This window comes from Macaca nemestrina, chromosome 2, assembly GCF_043159975.1.
Source record: "Macaca nemestrina isolate mMacNem1 chromosome 2, mMacNem.hap1, whole genome shotgun sequence".
Lineage (NCBI taxonomy): Eukaryota > Metazoa > Chordata > Mammalia > Primates > Cercopithecidae > Macaca > Macaca nemestrina.
The window spans coordinates 81,463,484-81,484,882 of NC_092126.1; the positions used below are offsets into that span (position 1 = coordinate 81,463,484).

At 39.4% G+C, this 21,399-nt stretch overlaps 1 protein-coding gene across 3 annotated transcripts in view; it reads left to right on the forward strand.

Annotated features, from left to right (window-relative positions):
* Positions 1–21,399, forward strand: part of LOC105466047 (putative EGF-like and EMI domain-containing protein 1) — a 193,676-nt gene that overhangs the window by 17,080 nt on the left and 155,197 nt on the right. Inside the window, exon 5 of one of the 3 annotated variants that reach the window (XM_071091213.1) lies at positions 14,847–15,275. The exons of the other annotated variants lie outside the window; for them this stretch is intronic. Coding sequence (XP_070947314.1) covers positions 14,847–14,951 — 105 coding nt within the window. The 3' untranslated portion in view covers positions 14,952–15,275. Of the gene's footprint in view, positions 1–14,846; positions 15,276–21,399 lie in introns of those variants that run through there. 3 annotated transcript variants of the gene reach the window in all.

Sequence of the window (21,399 nt, forward strand, 5' to 3'; positions counted from 1 at the left end):
ATGGAATAATTATTAAACAGATAGTGATAAAGTTTACACTGTTCCAATTGTCAAGTGATATAAATAGACCATTTAAAAACAAGTGAAGAAAAAGATAAACTCCTCATTCTTTAAAATATTAATTTTAATAGTTATGTTACGGTTCTTTCCTTCTATGACTTCAAATTCCAGAAAAACATTTCATGATAGTCCTGAGAGATTTGTTAGTGATAAGTAATACTATTTACATTTTATTGGCAATTTGATCATGATACATCTATTGAATTCAATACGCAAAAATATTCCCTGACTCCCAGTCCAGTCCAATTTTAGTATTACATGCTATTATCTGATTTTACACACACAGACACAAACACAAATTATATAATCACCATAATAAGATATTTAGGAAAATGAATGGAACCAAACGATAGAATTCATTAAAAATGCTTCACGCGTACTTCACAAAGAATGTGTGTGGCATTTTAAAAGTGGCTTGTATTTGAAGAAAAGCATACAACATTTCTCTACATATCCTGTTATGGTGCTCACAGAATTTTAAAACCTAGTTACTCTGCATAATGAACTGTAAAAATACTCATAGGCTATATAAGTAATATATTTTAGAGGCAGGGAAGACCAAAAAGCTATGTTTAAATATATTGGCTTTTTAATAAATCCTGTTGTTTGGAAGTTATAAATACAAATACTTGGGGAGAATCTTTTCAAATATTTTATTTCACTGTATTAAAAAAATCCTCTGGATTATGGTAGATTGGTTTTTTGTTGCTGTTTTTTGTTTTTGCCTCCTAAACAGTATGTGTATGGTGTGGTATGGCCATGGGGGTGGAATCACAGGCACTCTCGCACCCTTCACAAGAATGTATCATCTCTGTGAAGGACAGTTAAATCTTATATGTCAGGCCTTTTAGCAACTAATCAGGGAAGGGCTGCTAGCCTTGTCTTTATCTCAGCATTATTTATAACAACAAAAAAAAAGCTTAAAGTAGAAACAACCTTAATACCCACTAGATGGAGAATGATTGAGCAAATTATATAACATATCACTGGACTCCTCTGAGGCCATTAAGTTTCATGTTTTAGAAGAATATGTAATGTCAGAAAAATTGACATTGAGTTGATGTTAAAAGCTGTATGTAGAGAATGACTCAAATTTGTAAGAACATGTACCTATGTATGTATATGGGAAATTGTAGAATAGAGGACAGCAGTTTTTAAACAGTGGCCATCTCTAGATGGTGGGACTATGGGTGAATATTTTTCTCCTTTATACATTTCTGTCTTTTTCATATTTACTAGTTTACTACTTTTTCCTTAGCAATCAGAGAAAAAAATGGCATCATCTTTAGACCAATTGTTGACTAAATATCCAAGAAAAATAGTTACCTATTCTTAAAGTATTCTCTGTTGGCCTAAACTGTTCCCATAATAGTGAAGATATTTTTTCCTTCAGTCGTATTCAACTTATTGTTTCTTTAATTTAAGACCATTTTCTCCTTTTACTCCTATTGTGAATATTAACCATAGCTCATCAGCACTACCCGAATTCTTGAAAAATAAACACCTAAAACAACATAGTAACATTTCCTCTGAATATTTTATTTCTGTTTCTTCAGAAACCTCATTTTCTGTTCCTTAGTCATTTAGTGATTACTTTTATTTTTTTAGGAGCACTTATAAAACAGTCCCCTTTACTACTAAAGGAGAGAAAATTAGAATGGAGAAAAGACATGGAAGGGAAATACTAATTCCAAATACATCCATGCTTCAAATACTATTTGATCAAACTTCATAGAAACCATAATGAACACAGGTGTAAGCCTTCCTCAGTGCTAAGCTGGCAAATGTTTAACAGGCTCTGTGAAAGATGAAAGCACTGGGTTTTAGTGTTTGCCTATTTCCAAGGTATAATACTCCTACCGTGGTGATTTCAAATGCCTTGCAAAATTCCTGAAAATGTAACAGTTGGCTTTCCCGAGCTGGTAGTTACGGATCCAGCATACCACTGGCTGGCAAATATTGATGTATTCTGAACACACCAAACAATTTCTTAACTTTTACTTTCTCTTTTGATATGAAGAAATTATTACTTTTCAGGTATCAGTTTTATTTTACTGTTTCTAAACAGATAACCTGATTGATCTTTTTCATTGAATTAACCAACAAATAGTTCCAACCAACATAAATTTGCTATTTAAATAGTCTATTTTATTTTTAAGACAAAAATCAATTGTTTGGCTAAATGGATTAAAGATTCAAAAAACAGACAAAAGAAGGTATTGAATTGCTTTATGTGTAAACACAGCCTCCTCATCTTTTACTCTAGAATTCGTATAGCTGAGGTTTTGACTCAATCTAGAGAATCCTTTAACAACCTCTAAGCTGTTTTCCAACTTCCTCTACCACACCCAGCACGAATGAGGGCTGACATTTCCTTAATTATACACTTTTGTTTAAAAAAAAAAAAAAAAAAAAAAGGAAGAAGAAGAAGAAAAAGAAAAGACAGTTATCAGTTATCTAAGGTAGAAGTAAAAGAGTATGTGTAAAGGTGTAAAGCAAGGCAAAACAGCAAACAAGTTTTAAAAATTAGAAAAGCAATTAAAGTCTTAAGTATTACCAAACACAAAGAGCTAAGGTATAACAAGATACTTCCTCCTCTCTGAAAAAATTGTAAATCAGATTTTTAAAGTTGCTGTAAAATAAATTGTATTTAAATAATACATCTCCTGTCCTTTCCCACAGTGAGATGCATTTCCCTTACCAATCTGGCTCTCAGCAGGTGGTCCAGCCTGATGAAGTACCAGCAAAATGTCAGCTCCCACAGAGAAGTGCTACAGAGGCGACAGTGCAGCACTGACAGGCCTTTCAAAAAGCTATTGTGCAAATTCAGTTTTAAAATAGGGATGTGGTTGAGGACTGATGGGTATTTCATTACCAATGCGTTCATCTCCCCATCGTCCAAGAGAATGAGAGGGGGTCATAGTACAGCTGATACAAAGCCATTAAGTTGGGTAGAGGTGGATTTGGTCTTTAGAAGATTTGTCTTCCTATCTGTATTTTCGAGAAGTTAGTATTCAAATTAGCTGTCATTTTTAGAACATACCTGCTAAAGAGGGGCCAAGAATTGTTCTTTTTTTCTACTTGATTACCTTCCGGTGTCTCAAGTAGATCATTAAAAACAAAGTTAATCTTGTCATTACTTTATAAACCTCTTTGAGCTACTGATACTGTTCATAATGAAGTCTCTAGCACTAAAGACCCATCATCAGCCTGTCTCTAGCCAGCTTTTGACCATGCTCACGTATACCCTACATATTTTAGTCATTCCCCCAACATCATGTACATTTAAACCATGGTGCCATTGTTCATTGCTCTTTCCTGTAGTATGTGTTTTCTTCTTCCATTTTTATCATCTCAAGCATTTATTCCTCAAGCATTTTTATTTTCAAGTATATGTAAACAAACAAAATTCTAGAGCGTTTCCTTCCATAGCAGCACCAATCATATTGTATTATAATTAGTTGCCTGCTATTAAGACTACTTATCATTAATTTTTGTACACCCCTTTTCAATATACAAGGGGTACTCAATAAAGATTTGCTAGGTTCAATTAAAGAACATTTTTGACAACTTAAAATTCCATCGAAATAATTTGCTGAGTAAAAAAAAAAAAAAAACTTGCAAAACACAGCGTTTATGATACTGAAAAATACCCAGTAGCCAATACTCATTAGACTGGATTGAATTACTCATCCTTTTAAGATAGCAAGAGGAAATCAAGAAAGCTGTAGCACCACAGCTTTATTGGTCTCTACTCCATTTCTGAAAACACTTTTCATAGAAAGATTTTTCAATGGATTAGAAGACTAACATCAAACAATGATGATTCCTTAGCTTCATCTCAATAGTCCAGATTTATTTCCTTCTATACTCACTTTCAATGTATGCAACCATGTCTTTTAAATACCATAGAGTTACCTCAGAAAAGTGAACAAATCTCGGCTGGGTGCAGTGGCTCACACCTGTAATCCCAGCACTTTGGGAGGCCTAGGTGGGTGGATCACTTGAGGTCAGGAGTTCAAGACCAGCCTGGCCAACATGGTGAAACCCATCTCTACTAAAAATACAAAAATTAGCTGGGCCTGGTGGCACACACCTGTAATCCCAGCTACTCAGGAGGCTGAGGCATGAGAATCGCTTGAACCTGAGAGGCAGAGGTGGCAGTGAGCTGAGATTGCGCCATTGCACTCCAGCCTGGGCGACAGAGTGAGACTCCATCTCAGAAAAAAAAAAAAAAAAAGTGAATAAATGTCTCTGACTTGAAGCAGCTAGCCCAAGAAAGGACTCTCTTATAATGGGCTTGGGAAATGACTTGGCAGCCTGAACCATCCCAGCAGAGGACAAGGATGGTTAATTCTTATTCTCTAGACGTCCACAGGAACAGACTAGGATGGAAAATGCAGTTAAGCCATGCACCCTGTTCCTGTAGAAATGCCCCTGTGTGAAAGAAAAATAAATTCAAGATTGGAGTTTTGGAGGAAAAAAAATACAAGTAGAATTTACAACAGCTCTTTGCTCTTTTAATTTCTTACCATTCAATAAAATGGTCCAGTCACTTAAAAAAAAAAAAAAAAAAAAAAAGTCTCTGACTTTTAGTGTCTGTATATAAAAGGAAAGAGTTCAACTGTATAATAATATATATAATATATAATTCAATGTATAGAGAATAATAACATTATGTAGTAAGTAGAGACATGCTGTATAGTGATGTATTACTCAAAGCTCATGCTGAGTATCTACTCTGTATTACACACTGTGTTTTGTGTTTTTCATCAGCATGCTCACTTAAACCGCAGAACAACTATCTGAATTTGGTACTATTCTCACCCCCATTTCATGAATGAGGAGGCTGTATCTAGGAAGAATTAAGTAATTTGTCTGAAGTAATGTAATTAATAATTGAGGACTAGATAATCAGTAAAGTACATACCAATATAACATATCTATCTAATGAGACAGTGCTTGCTAATATTAATTTTGTAGCTGCCTGCTTATAAAATTGAGATAAAATAAAGGAATTTAAGATTCCATGAAAAAAACTTAGCAGTCAAGAAATTTCATTAAGGTTGTTTTATTTTTGGCCCCACCTTTGCAGATTGCAAAAATAATTGCTGACATAGCCAAAAGCATTGTTGAAATGTCAAATGCTATGATACCCCATACACAGTTTAATGGTGGAGGGATGTTGCTTTTGTTTTGTTTTGTTTGTTTGTTTTGTCCTTATATAACATATCCAACCTATTTCTACAGCCTAAGTTGCCTGGTACACCACATTAGTAATGGCATTTCCCAATGGGACCTTGATATCAGCCAATGTCCCTACCTGTCCAACTGGACTAAGCCTGATGACAGATGCTGTACATCAGAAGTTAATTATAGGGTCAGGCGCAGTGGCTCACACCTGTAATCTCAGCACTTTGGGAGGCCAAGGCGGGTGAATTATCTGAGGTCAGGAGTTTGAGACCAGCCTGGCCAACATGGTGAAACCCCGTCTCCACTAAAAATATAAAAAAATTAGGCAGGCATGGTGGCAGGTGCCTGCAAGCCCAGATACTCCAGAGGCTGAGGCACAAGAATTGCTTGAACCCAGGAGGTGGAGGTTGCAGTGAGCCGAGATCATGCCACTGCATTCCAGTCGGGATGACAGCGTGTGATTCCATCTCAAAAACATAAAAAATTAAAAAAACAAGTTGATTATATATCCAGTTCATCACCTAACCTAAGGACCTAACAGTTTTTCTCTACATTCTGCAGATGCTGAGTTGTCTCAGTCTTTTTTCATTTTTAGAGGGCTACTCAATCCTGACTGTGTTTAAAAGCCTCTTTGTGTGTTGAGGTAAATATAGTTGGTTAGCTGCCTACAGTAATCTGTGATTACTCTTCCTGCTTGCTTCTAGAGTCCTGAATTGAATATCTGGCAAAGCACAAAATAAATTCTTATTTCTACAAAGCAAGTCATCCAGAATTTACCCTCTAATACACATACCTTTCAATATAGATATAGACACAGACCCTTTGTGTGTTATTAGTTGGACTCACAGTCCACTGTATTCTGCAATTTTTTATCTACTTATGATTAAATTTTATCTACTTATGATTTATATTTACTTGTTTTTCATCATTCATTCTAGTACTATAATTTCTTAATATTCAAATATAAGGACCAGTCTGACATATAGAACTCTTTTCTCTCTAATGTGTTTCTTTTTTTAATGCCACTGTGTATAAATATCATTGTGTCTTTTGCAAGCAAACATCCTAAAAAGGTCCACATGGTGTCAATATTCCTGAGAAGTTTTCAGAGTACATTGAAAGTGAGAAAGGTCTCAGGCCATAATACCCATTAAGTTTTAATTTTGTTACTATCTATTGAGACTTTTGTGTACTATTATTTGTTAGGTGTATATGGGGCGGCGGGTGGGGGTCCTCAACCCCTGGGCCACAGGTTGTTACTGTTAGAAACAGGCCTACACAGCAGGAGTTGAATGGTGGGCAAGTGAGTGGAACTTCATCTATATTTACAGCTACTCCCCATTGCTCACATGACTGCCTGAGTGCCGCCTCCTGTCAGATCAATAGTGACATTAGAGTCTCATAGGAGCATGAATCCTACTGCAGAACTGTGCACGTGAGGGATCTAGGTTGCATGCTCCTTATGAGAATCTAATGCCCAATGATCTGTCACTGTCTGCCATCACTCCCAGATGGGACCGTCTAATTGCAGGAAACAAGCTCAGGGCTCCCACTAATTCTACATTATGGTGAGTTGTGTAATTATTTCATTACATATTACAATGTAATAACAATAGAAATAAAGTGCACAATAAATGTAATGTGCTTAGATCTTCCCAAAACCATCCTCCCCACCCCATCCCAGACCACAGAAAAATGATCTTCCATAAAACTGGTCCCTTGTGCCAAAAAGATTGGAGACCATTACTATATGAAATACTAAAAAAGGTAAGACAACATCTTGCCCTCAAGGAATTCATGTACAATTTAATGAATGAGAAGATGTGTAAATCACTTATTTTAATTATATTTTAAAAGATATTGAAATAATAGATGTTTGATAGCAGACTGTGATTAATCCTACTAGAGGGAATACCTAAAGATTTTCTGTTGTGTGCATCCATGTGAAGAGACCACCAAACAGGCTTTGTGTGAGCAATAAAGCTTTTTAAAATTTGTGATATGTCCATGATGTTAGCAGAGAAGTCATCAGAGAGGCTATGGAAGGTCATGACAAAGGTTGAAATGCCTGCTAGTCCAGTATCGAGAGCAATAGTGAAGGCAGCAAGTCCTAAATCGACAAGCAAGGGAATTGGTGGAATAACTCTTTTTTGTCGTGTCGGTGTCATGAGAGGAACAGGAAGCTCTTTGGTCCCATTTTCAAATTGAATTTTGGGAGTAAGGAAAACTCTGTGCATGTGCCTGTCCAGTTAGCAGGTAGACACATGTAGGTGGAGGATCCACAGAGGAGGAAGAGACCTTGTGCAAGGCAAAACTGGAAATGCTAAGTAAAAAGGTGAGAAGGAGTACTAAAAGAGGTGTCTTGTGCTCAGATTCCTGGGTACAAGGGATCCAGCTAGGGCGATAGCCGTCAGAGGTTGTAATGGGGACTGATGGGGTAACTGCATAGAAGGGGAGGTTTGATTTTCATGGTGTATGAGAAAACGTGGAGTATCTATGAGCAACCTTTCACTGTTATTTATGGGGCTGGGTATAAGCAAACAAGAAGAGGGCCTGGGAGGAGAGTCTGATGAGCAAGGGGAAGGTAGCCAAGGATGGAGTGAAATACAGGGTAAGTGTCTGCCTAAGCAGTAGTAACTGCTAATGTTTTTAAGTTTGCCAGTATTGATAGAGGACTTATCTGTAATACAGAGCTGGAAGGCCCCAATTGGAGATGAAGAGTGAAGGAACATTGAGAAGGTGAAAGGTTACCCAGGGGAATTCCAGTGGGTCTTTGCCGAGAGGTACATAAAGGATCAGCCACAGTAATAGTAGTTTGTGTTGTGAGGAGTCCAAATACGGAGGGAGTAGAGTTGATATAAGGAGAAACGTTTTTTAAATAAGTGCGGAGAAGGGCGGCAGCTTGCTGATGTGAAATGTCTGGGCAGGTCTTGCTGGGCCTGTCTAGGAAGTAAAAAAGTTCTTCAGGAGAGTAAACGTGAGGGCTGTTAAAGGAAGTTTGGAGGTATAGGGAGACAGAGGATGCTGCCCAGTCTGTATGTAAGGCAGACAGCTGTGTAGGCGCAGAAAGAAAGGGAAAGGCAAAGACAACAGTTGTTCGCTAAGGAGGGATTAGAAATGACTAGGAAAGAGTGAGTGAGATTTATAGTGTGGTGGAGATAGCTGGGGAGAGGTAGAGGGTGGCATAAGAATGGGAATGAGAATAGGAGTGATTATAAAAGTAAAGAATAGAACTTCATCAGGGTGAAAGTATTGGAGGGTGCCCTGCCAGCAAAGATTATCTATCCACTCCAAGAGGGAGTCAAGAGTGGCGGTTTAGGGATAGCACCAGGAGACATCAGCTGTGATGGCTTGGAGAAACAGTGTAAACAAGAGCAGGGCATTTATCAGTAGTTGAGAACGGTGAATAGGAGTATGACTAGACAGAAGATAGTAGGGATGACAAGTTTTTGGGGTGCAGTCCAAGTAGTGGGGGTGACTACGTAAAGCCCTGTTGCAAAAAGTAGGGTAAGGATGAATAGACCTAGTAGAATGAAGGGATGTATTAGGCTAATAGGGGTTATTACTGCTTTTCAGAAATGTGAGTGAGTTTAAGGGAAGTAGGGGTGAGTACTTGTGACTTCTAGGAGGAAGAGGAGAGATCAGGCTGGCTGTCTGATGGATACAGCTTTATTCTGGAATGGTGAACCCAGTGGGGAGGATCCTGCAGGCAGACGGCAGTTGGGGTTTTATAGATGACTAAGTAGGGTCCAATCCATCAAGGTTGTAGAGTTTGAGGGATCAGATTCTTAACAAGAACTGATCGTCCAGCTAGGGTGTCTTCATACGGCTGAGAATCTGGAGTAGGCTGAAGAAGATTAGCAACCTGATGAATTTCCTGACTATCCTGCTGGAGGGCCCAAAGATAGTCACCTAGAAGGTTGGTGTCTGGGACGAAGTTGGGGCCGAGCAAGAAAGTGCATCTATATAAAAGTTTAAATGGACTGTACCTTGTAGCATCTTGAGGACAGGTTCTAATTCTGAGAAGGGCAAGAGGTAAAAGTACTGTCCAGTCCTTTTTAAGTTGGAGGTTGAGCTTGGTGAGGTGTATCTTTAAAAGACCATTAGTTCATTCTACCTTTCATGAAGATTGAGGACAGTAGGGGGTATGAAGGCTCCACTCAATACCAAGAGCCTGAGAAACTGCTTAGGTGATTTGACTAATAAAGGCCAGTCCATAATCGGACCGTATAGAGGTGGAAAGGCCAAACCTAGGAATTATGTCTGACAGAAGGGAAGAAATGACCATAGTGGCCTTCTCAGACCGTGTGGAAAAGGCCTCTACTTATCTAGTGTAAGTGTCTACCCAGACCAAGATGTATTTTAGTCTCCTGACTCAGGGCATGTGAGTAAAGTCAATTTGCCAGTCCTGGACAGGGGCAAATCCCCAAGTTGGATGTGCAGGGAAGGGAGGGGGCCTGAACAACCCCTGGAATAGCAGAATAGCAGATGGAATGCTGAGAAGTGATTTCTTTGAGGCTAGATTTCCACGATGGAAAGGAAATGAGAGGTTCTAAGAGATGGGCTAGTGGCTTGTAACCTAAATGGAAAAGGTTATGAAACGATGACAGAATAGAATGGACCTGTGAGGCTAGAAGGAGATATTTTCCTTGGTCCAAGAACCATTTGTCTTGAGTGGAGAGGGATTGATAGGTGGAAATCAATCTTCAGGAGGGTAAAGGTGAGGGCTGTTAAAGGAAGTTTGGAGGTATAGGGAGACAGGAGACAGACCCTGTGGGAAAGGAGAGGGTAAATAGGAGTGATTGATGAGAAGGAGAAAAACTGGCCTTGAGGGAGAGAAGTAGGAATACTGGCTGCTTTTTTAGCTGTCTTATCAGCATAATTTTTGCCTTGAGCAATGGGGTCTGAGGCTGTTTGATGGCCTTTGCAGTGAATGGCTCCAGCTTTTTTTTTTTTTTTTTTTTTTTTGGAAGTAAAGCAGCATTAAGAAGAATTTTTTATTAGGGAGGCATTAATGATGGAGGACCCTTGCGTAGTGAGGAAACTTCTTTCTGCCCATATAACAGCATGGTGGTGAAGGATGTGGAAGTCATACTTGGAATCACTGTAGATATTGACAAGTAGTTCTTTTGCAAGAATGAGGACTTGAGTTAAGGCAATGAGTTTAGCTTGTTGAGAGGTAGTGGAAGGGGGCGGGGCCATAGCCTCAATGATAGATGTGGAAGACACTATAGCATAGCCTGCCTTTGCTGGTGATTGGCGATTGAGCCTTTTAGAACTACCATTAATAAACCAAGTGTGGTCTGGGTGGGGAACAGGAAAGAGGAAAATATGGGGAAATGGGGAGAATGCCATGTGGATTAGAGATACAGTCATGGGGTTCAGATGTGGTATCAGGAATAATGTGGGGGCCAGCCTAAAGCAGTAAGGTCAAGTTGTTTGGACAGAAAGGCTACAGAACGTGGTCCTGGCTCTTGTGTAAGAATTCCAGCTGCACAGCCCTGCACTTCAACTGTGTGTAATGAAAAAGGGTTGGGATGAGTTAGGGAGAGCTACTGTGGGAGCAGCTTCTAGGGCTGTTTAAAAGGAACGGAAAGAGGACTGGGGAAAATTTAGGATCTATGGGGTCAGCTAGGTTTTCTTTTGTGAGTTTATTTAATGGTTTAGTCAGGATGACAAAACCAGATATCCAAAGGTGAAAGTACCTAACCATGCCTAGGAAGGAAAGGAGTTGCTGCTTTGTAGAAGGGGTTGGGGTTTGGCAGATAAGCCAGACATGATCAGCAGGGAGAGCACATGTGTTTTCATGAAGAATTATGCTGAGATAGGTAATGGATGAGGAAAAAATTGGGGCTTAACTGAAGTAATGGGGGCTGTCCCTGAAGCCTTGTGGCAGTACAGCCCAGGTAAGTTGCTGAGACTGACGGGTGTCAGGGTCAGTCCAAGTCAAAGCAAAGAGAGGCTGGGATTAAGGGTGTAACCGAATAGTAAAGAAAGCATCTTTGAGATCCAGAACAGAATAATGGGTTGTGGAGGGAGGTACTGAGGATAGGAGAGTACATGGGTTTGGCACCCTGGGTTGGACAAGCAAGACAATTTAGTTGATAAGGCGCAGATCCTGAACTCACCTGTAAGACTTGTCTGGTTTTTGGACAGGTAAAATGGGGGAATTGTAAGGAGAGTTTATAGGCCTTAGAAGCCCATGCTGTAACAGGCAGGTGATAACAGGCTTTAACCTTTTTAAAGCCTGCTGTGGGATGGGATATTGGCATTGAGAGGGTAAGGGTGATTAGGTTTTAATGGGATGATAAGGGGTGCATGATCTGTCACCAAGGTAGGAGTAGAAGTATCTTGTACTTGTGGATTAAGGTAGGGAGACACAATGGGAGGATGCAAAGGAGGCTTCAAACCGGGACAAAGGGCAGCAATGAGGTGTGGCTGTAGCCCACGAATAATCAGGAAAGCAGATATTTAGTTAAAATGCCTCGACCTAATAAGGGAGGTAGGCAGGTGGGGATAACTAAAAAGGAGTGCATAAAAGAATGTTTTCCAAGTTGGCGCTAGAGTTAGGGAATTTTAAGAGGTTTAGAAGCGCCTGGCCGTCAATAGCCACAACAGTTATGGAGGCAAGGGAAACAGGCCCTTGAAAGAAGGTAACGTGGAGTGGGTAACCTCTGTGTTGATTAAGAAGAGGACAGACTTACCCTGCACTCTAAGAGCTACCCAAAACATCTGTGATGGTCCAGAAGGCTTCCGAGGCAATCGGGCAGTGTCAGTTTTCAGCCACTAAGCCGAGAAGATCTGGGAAGGAGTCAGTCCGAGAGCCTTGCACCAGAGTTCCAGAGGCTCTGGGAGTGGCTGCCAGGCAAGTTGGACAGTCTGGTTTCCAGTGGTGTCCCACAGAGATGGGACACGGCTTAGGAGGAATCCTGGGCTGCGGGCATTCCTTGGCCCAGTGGCCAGATTTCTGGCACTTGAAGCAAAATCCTGGGTGAGGAGGTCCTGAAGGAATGCCTGGCTACTGTGTTTCAGGCATTTTGAAGTTCTTGTGTGCTGGAGATGTGGCTGGGGTTTGTCTCATAGCGGAGGCAAGTAATTGCCTAATTGCCACTCTTCTCTATTGTATACCTTGAAGGCGAGGTTAAGTCCTGTTGTGGGGTTTGAGGATCGGAATCTAATTTTTGGAGCTTTTTCTAATATCAGGAGCAGATTGGGTAATAAAATGCATATTAAGAATAAGACGGCCTTCTGTCCCGAGTCTAGGGCAGTAAAGTGTCTAAGGGTTGTTGCCAAACGGGCCATGAACTGGGCTGGGTTTTTATATTTGATTAAAAAAAGCCTAAATGCTAACTGATTTGGGAGAGGTCAGATAAAGAAAAAGAGCTTTAACTTTGACTATGCCTTCAGCTCCAGCCACCTCTTTAAGAGGAAATTGTTGGGTAGGTGGGGCAGGGCTAGTCGCAGAACAAAACTATAAGGCAGACCAGGTGTGGGGAGGGGAGGTAATAAAAGGATTATAGGGTGGGGGAGCAGAGGCCGAAAAAGAATTGGGACCTAGTTCGGCCTGGCAAGGAGCAGCCTGGGGAGGAGGGGAGTGGTCAGATGGGTCCGTAATAAAGGAGGATTCAAATGACTCAAAGCGTGGGTTGGAGAATGAAGGAACAGACAGGAAAGAAAGAACAAGATTTTGGGCGAGTCACATTGGGAGCAGAGACTAGGGAGGGACTGATGTGTAAAAGAATGCCTGGACGTCAGGCACCTCAGACCATTTGCCAATTTTACAGCAAGAATTATCTAGATCTTGTAGGATGGAGAAATCGAAAGTGCCATTTTCTGGCTATTTAGAGCCATTGTCAATTTATATTGGGGCCAAGCGATGTTGCAGAAGAAAATAAGACACTTAGGTTTTAGGTCAGGTGAGAGTTGAAGAGGTTTTAAGTTCTTGAGAACACAGGCTAAGGGAGAAGAAAGAGGAATGGAGGGTAGAAGGTTGCCCATAGTGAAGGAGGCAAGCCCAGAGAAAAGAGAAGAGTAGAGATACAGAGAGAGGGGATGGGAGGTACTTGCCCCCCAGGGGAGGTGGTGCTTTCCACCAAGGTGAAGGATCAAGGCAGGCATCCCTGCAGTGATCAGACACCTCTGAAGTGTGGGTGAATAATCAGGCAGGCATCCCCACAGTGATTAAATACCAAAGGAATACTGTCTTCCTGAGTCTGCGACTGGTGCTGGAGTCTTGGGTTCACAGATAAAATGTGTCTCCTCTGTCTCTACCAGAAACGGAAAGGAACTGAAATTAAGGGAAGGGAGAGATTGAAGGGTAGCGAGAGAGGCTGGAGAAGACAATGAAAAGACCACTTAACCCAATTTGAAGTTGGTGAGATATTCCTTGGGCTGGTTGGTCTGAGGACCTGAGGTCATAGGTGGATCTCCTCACAGAGTGAGGGTGAGGACAGGGGACCGATCTCCTGAAGGAGCCCCCCTGTCCTGGGTCTTTGGCACCAAATGTCACGCGCGTCTGTGTGAAGAGACCACCAAAGAGGCTTTGTGTGAGCAATAAAGCTTTTTAATCACCTGAGTGCAGATGGGCTGAGTCCAAAAAGAGTCAACAAGGAAGATGGGGGTGGGGCAGTTTTATAGGATTTGGGTGGGTAGTGGAAAATTACAGTCAATGGGGGTTTTTCTCTTGCAGGCAGGAGCGGGGGTCACAAGGTGCTCGGTGGGGCAGCTTCTGAGACTTATTGTCCAGGAGAAGGAATTTCACAAGGTTAATCTATTGGTTAAGTTGGGGCAGGAACAAATCACAATGGTGGAATGTCATCAGTTAAGGCAAGAACCAGCCATTTTAACTTTTTTTTGTGATTCTTCAGTTGCTTCAGGCCATCTGGATGTAAACATAAAGGCTTGGGCTCAGAGGCCTGACACTTTCTTCAAGAGGTGGGATATTATCCAAATCCTAAAGGATGGGTAAAAATTACAAGAGTAGGCTGGTATAGTGTTCATCCCAGGTAGAGGTATTAGCATGAACAATGGCCTAATGGTGTGAAAAAATATGCATATATAAGATATAAATGGAGTGGTTTGTATGTGGTGGGAAATGAAGATAAAAGGCCTAGAATAATGGTGAAATGATGGAAAGCCCTGGATGATACATTAAGAGATTTAGGCTTTGTTTTTGATTTGGAAGTAATGAGAAGGATCTAACTGTTTTTGAGGGGTAAATGAATATGAACTCAGTCATATTGTACAGCACGTCATTATATGTCTGCTCTGTTCGGCATCTCTGTTGATTCATGCTTCTCTGGTTATGAATAAAGTTCCAGAAAACTCACAAAACTTTTCTAGTCACTCAATTTTTGTTGTATAATTCAATTAAAAGTATCAAAACTTCAATTTCTAATCAAATATAAAGCTTGTTCCCTTGGCTAGCCAGGTCTAGCACAAGCTCAAAGTGGGGAAGAAAGAAATGGTGGACTTCTTCACTCTGGCCTCATCTTACTCTTGACCTCCACCCCCTTCTAGGGGCATCCTCTTCAAGGATAACTTCTGTGGGGCCACTATCCAACCTGTAGGAAATGTGCTCTTTTACTTTGCAGGTTGTTGAAGTGTCATTCTGTAGTCTCTCATCTTCAGAAGCAGGTCAGATACCAGCTCATGAATCTTCCAATTTCCAGGAGGCTCATATTAAGCTCTCTGAGTGATTCTCTCAAAGCCCTCTCCTGGCCAGGCGTGGTGGCTCACGCCTGTAATCCCAGCACTTTGGGAGGCCCAGGCGGGTGGATCATGAGATCAGGAGATCGAGACCATCCTGGCTAACACGGTGAAACCCAGTCTCTACAAAAAAAAAAAACAAAAAAACAAAAAAATTAGCTGGACGTGGTGGCGGGCGCTTGTAGTCCCAGCTACTCCGGAGACTGAGGCAGGAGAATGGCGTTAACCTGAGAGGCGGAGCTTGCAGTGATCCAAGATGGCACCACTACACTCCAGCCTGGGCGACAGAACGAGACTCCGTCATAAAAAAAAAAAAAAAAGCCCTCTCCTTTGGTTGAAGGCAAGAGGAAATTACTGCATGGAGAGGGGAGGAAGAAATCAGCAGTCCTCTGACAGCTCCAAAGGTGCTGTCCAGCAAGGTAATGAAAATCTGCAAATGGGGGTCAGATCGCTTGCCCTCTTCTCCTAGCTTGTTCACTTAGGCTGTCTGTTAAATTATGTAGGTCTTTAAGTTGCCTTAGTTTCCTCATCTCTAAAATGGGACTAATAAAGGACTTCTCAGGAGATTTTTATGAGGATTAATATAGCTTCATATATGTTTTACTCCTTGAAGGGCATTCAGCATATTGTATTACACACTAAATTATAGATTAATAAGAACCTCTCTCCTTAATAAAATCTCTACCAATCTTTAAAAATTAATCCATAGCATTTTTATATACCCTCAAAATGGCTGAAAAGCTAAGAATCACAAAACTAGACTAACAGTACTTAGTGAGACCTGAATAAATTGTCTGGCACACATTGATTTTAGGTTTCTTTTGGAAATCTGGGGCAACAAAAAACATCCATTCTCTATCCTACTATCTAGTCAATACTCTTTTTATCCTCATAATCTTATGAGGTGTGTTCTGTCGTTATCCCAATTTCCAGGTCAAGTAAGTAAAGTGAAGCACAGAGAGATAAACTAACTTACTCAAGCCCACATGGTTAGTAAGTGAGGAAATTAGGATTGGAACACATGTGGTTTGATTCCCATAACTGATCTTAAACGTTGTTCAATGCTACCTCTCAAAACAGTGTACACATATGCACACATGCTGTGAACAGGTTTTAGTGAATAGATGTAGAAGACAAAGGCGACTGGCATTTTAAGCTGTACAAGAAACAGGGTGATGCTAGAAACCAAAAATAAAAGTTGTTTGGTAGCATAATTTGAGTTATGCTGAGCAGAACATGCATGAACAATAATATATTGGAAAATCAGTTCCAAAGAACTCCAAAGAAAGATTAAAACTAGGATTGTAGACATGGGAGCTTTGTAATAGATACGGGTTTGTGAGATGACTAAGTAGAAAACTCTAAAAGAGAAAGCCAAGAGCACGTGAGCAGGAACTCAATACATTCCCTACATTTAGGAGGATATATAGGAAGAGAGACCAGTGAATGAAACCAAGATTTACATACAAACTCGCAGCCTTAAAACTAAATTTGACTTGTAGATGTGTTTTGAATGACAGGCAAATTCATTTTAAAATAGGTGATTCAATATTTAAAAAGATCAGAAAATGTAGGAACACTGGACCTGTGTTCCTGTGTGGGAACAAATGGCCACATTGAATGAACTCTTACTTCTTTAGGTGGGGCAGGTGCTTTCTGGTTGGTCATGGTCCCTACCACTTCTTCGTGTTTCACCTGCTGAGACTTCACCTACTTACTCCTGTGTATCGCCTGCTTGTTCCTTAGGGACTTGTATTTGTGATTCCTGCTTTAGAAAGGTGGAAAAGACAAGAGAACTCAGATAAAAAATTCCTGAGAAGGATGGTTTTCAAGAAGAAAAGATAATCACTGTCTCACCTGCTGTTTAAACAAAGCAAAAAATAGAGGACTCATGAAGGAGTTTAGATTTAGAACTTGGTAATTTGGGGAAAAAAAGAAAACACATTCAGTGGAAAGAGATTGGAATGTATGTTGGTGGTAAGAAACAAATGGAAAGTAAGGAAAAATTTTTCAAGTTTGATATTGAAGCAAACAAAATGGCTAGTCAATTTTTTTTCTCTATCAATGGAATGTTTATAAAGTCGTCTTTGACTCTGCAAAATACATTATCTCTCCTGGGCATCAACCTGTGTCATTTGCCTATTGATGAATCTTATTCAATCTCAATCTCTCACATTTTAGAAGGTCAAGTCCAATGTAATCATAGTAGGAAGGATTCTAATCCATGAGAGTTAATACTATCGAAATGAGGGCTGGGTGCGGTGGCTCATGCCTGTAATCCCAGCACTTTCGGAGGCCAACGCGGGCAGATCACAAGGTCAGGAGATCAAGACCATACTGGCCAACATGGTGAAACCCCGTCTCTACTAAAAATACAAAAATTAGCTGGGCACGGTGGAGTGTGCCTATAATCCTAGCTACTCAGGAGGCTGAGGCAGGAGAATCACTTGAACCAGGGAGTTGGAGGTTGCAGTGAACTGGGATTGCACCACTGCACTCCAGCCTGGTGAGAGAGAGGGACTGTCTCAAAAAAAAAAAAAAAAAAATGAAATGAAATCAAATACCTGGAAATTTGCTTTCACATAAAATTTGCAAAGAATATTTAACTAATTGTACTGATAGATACTTCTGAAAGTAACTGTTTTAACTCATTTAATATTTTTTCTATTGTCAAGTCTTAATTTATCTTTCTCCCTCTCAACCTCTCTCTCCCCCTCTCCCTCTCTCTCTCTCTCGCACACACTCTTACTTACACACATATATCATATTTATATTACGCATTCTTTGTTATAATTCTTTGACATTTTAACATCTCTGAAATTAGGGAGTGTCTTACAACTGGTGACACAGAATTACATAACTATAATATATTTATAGCTTTCTTATGTAGTTCATTTTCTAGAAATATATTGAAGGAAAATGTCTGTGACTATATTACAAATAATTTCCATCTCCTGGGCCCAGAGGGAGATTGAATATGGAGGGAAAATCAGATGAAATATGTGTATTAAATCAATTTCCAAACAGTTTGAAGTGGCTCAATTTTAAATGCCTGATTGATAATAGTAGTTATTTCCAAGTTGGAATAAATAACTGCCTGTTGGCTTCAGAGACAATAGTGATGCTCAGTCTGAGATACTGTATTTGCTTTTTTTCTATTACAAAACTGACAGGCCAGAGAAACTGGGGGGAAAAAAATTCTTCTGCTATTTTAAGATACTGTCGCTCTCACTGTTTTTGTGCCATCATTAATCAACTGTCTGAATATGAAGAAGAAAGGAAAAAAAACCTATAGACTACTCAATGTGCCTTACTTTAGCACAGCGCAAAAAACTCAGACTTCCTGTTTGTCTACCTTTGTGAGCGTATCCACATAATAAATGTGTCTTGGAAGCTCAACCTGGTATTTTTCAAATCTTGAAAAATCATTGAAATTGCCTATGTATTCCCACAAGGATAATGTGTGTTAGCTATTACCAGGAAAATATGTTTTATTACACAATAGAATCTGAAAATATCCACTGTATACTTCAAGTGTATGTTACTAAATTTTAATTTAAATTTAGCAGAATGAAAAATGACGGTGGTAGAATGTTCATATATAGTGTATGTAGAAGTTTGCATTTCAAAGACCATGTCTATAATTTAAACTATATGATCAGCAGTCTGATTTATATCTTTAATAATCATATTATTTAAAAATTATTTAATACTTTATTCTTTACAAAATATTTTTACATTTATTATCTTGTTCAAACTTGGAAAATTAGCATAAATCAATGATGCCTACTTAAATATTACAGTATTGCTGAAATAGTAAAGAAGCCAATTTCAGTTATATTTAGTCTCTTAAATTATTATTGCCATCAAACTTGAACTATGTGTTCTCTATAATGAGTAATGTGCAGTTGTATAGTTGCACTATTTTGGATTTTATGTATTTTTTTCTCCTCTATTCTAGATTTTTGAAAATTAAAAGTAAGACAAATCTGGCTGAAAACATGAAAAGATTATGCATTCGATGATAAATGGTCTTAAGAGTTTCATGCAAATGTTTGCAAATGCCACCCTTTGCAAAGTGGCACAGTCCCACAGCTTAGCATGCAAGTACATTATCCACCTGACAAGACAGTAAAATATCCCACTCATCTGTTCAGGGCTAATTTTTCAAATTTTAATAATTTTATTAGTCTCTGGCAAGGCATTTTAAAACTTTGCAAAGAGTATTAATAACTCATTAAAGATTAATTATATGTCAGATTTGAGGTCAAAGAGTTTGAGTGGTATTCAGTTATCTGAATTAAAATGCATCTACTCTGTAAAAGAATGCATAGTGACTCTACCTTTTCTACTAACACTGAATTCTCTTTTATGAAAATACATACACATAAACATTAACTCGAGTGTCTTTAACAATTAAATGAGACAGTGATGACAATATGCATGCAGAGAAAAAGATTTGCTATAGAGGAATGTCCGTAAGGAAAGACGAGCAACTCCTTAACCTTATATAAGGTTAACTCCTTAACCATATGTAACTCCTTAACCTTATGTAGTTTGACAACTGGCAGACCAAGCGGAAGCTGTGTCAGTTATGAAGTCTTCCCCATCTAAAATCTGTATGTTGTTCTCATTGAATGTAACCACGAAATTTGGCTGGGCAAGAGTTTGAGACTAAGAAGATAAATCAGAAATAGATGTCTAAATAAAGAATAGAAGAATTTTGAGAATTATGAAGTATTAGAAAAGAGAGATGGGGATGAAAAGCAAGACCTAGAGGAGTCTGTTTTGATTCTTAGATAATTCTGACATTGATATGTTCACAGAGCCAGTAAAACAACAAATAATAATAAATGTGAAAGGAGGCTTAAATGCGTTAAAATTCTTTAAGTGAAAATGTATTTCAAATGTGACCTTGGGTGAATTATGTATTATTTTCCTTTCATTTTCTTCATCTTTTGAATCAGAATAACAGTAATGCTTATGTTGACAAATTGTTGTGCAGACCAGGGTTATAACATAAAAAAAGTCTTCTGAGGGTACATCTTCAACAACTAGTTACTTTTATTATGCCAATTAATTTTTAAAGTATTCAGATATCATTTTCCAAAAACTTCTTTAAAAAGTTAATTTAGTGAACTATACTATATTACTTAGCATGATTATGCAAATTCTTTTAGTTACTTTTACTACCAATTTTGGGGAAATGATAATCATTTCTCTGTCTTTCAAAGGGTATTTGTCTCATTGTACATGCTTGAAAGTCTATCCCCAAAGGTTTACTGGTTTCCTTTCTTTGTAATACATGTTTTAGGGGGAAATTATCGTTTCTTCTTGGAATTCTGGAATTTGAATTAAAGAGTCTGCCAGTCAGCATTGCCTGTTTTCCCTTGGTCCTGGCATACAGCACATGATTTGGTTTCCAAGGCAAAGCATTCAATAATCTGTATGCAAAGTAGTATTTTTACATAGCTCTGAATGTCATATCCAAATGTAAAGCTGCCTGTTGCCTCAAGTGTGAAATTCATTCTCATTTAAATTTTATGTTTCTTTGCAACTAGTGATGCTGGTATTTGGGGACTGGGCTATAGAAACACATGTGACAGTGTTTAAAAGTAGTAATAGCTTTGACTGCACCTCCCCGGCTCCTTCCCCACTATTGCCTTTCTCTTCATGGAAATATGGAGAGGGTTTCATGTGGAAGCTACCCCTGGGCTAGCAGTAAATCTGCAGAATTTAAAGGTCCTAGTCATTTTTCTGAATGCATTTTCCTTTGAGCTTTGGAGGTTGATTTCAGTTCAAAGTGCCAGTTGAGGATGAAAAGGTTGCTAGAGAATTTGCCTATTCATGATGCAACCCACTTTTCATCCAAATCCCATGTCCGGATCACTTTTAATCTTCCCGCTGCCTTCTGTAATGACTGCTTGCTCCTCCTTTGAGCTACCTTTTTTAGTGTAAAGGATCAGTGGCAAGAAGCTAGTGTCTCCATGGTTAGAACCAGACCTCCTATTTAGGTAAAGTGTCATAGCAGAAATATGGATTCCTGAAGTCATTAGTTACAGTGATTTTATGGAGTACTAAGGACTATACCTCACATGAGATAGCAAAAGCGATAATGGTGCCTATAATCTAAGACTCCAAAATATCCTTTTCTTAGATAGGTAACTTATCCACTATAATGTTGAGCAAAATTGTGGAGCTATTGCTGTATCACACATTGTCCCCAAATGTAATGACATGAAACAGAAATTATTATTTTTCATGAATCCATGAATAAACTGGACAGCTGTGCTGGTCTAGGCCAGACTCTGTACTCTCATATGTCTGTGGTCAGCTGGCAGGCCAGCTGGGCCTGGCTGGTCCAAGATGTGGCTGGCTGGTCTTAAGGTCTAGTCTCAGAACTGGCACATCATCACTTCTTGCTGCAGTCTTTTGGCC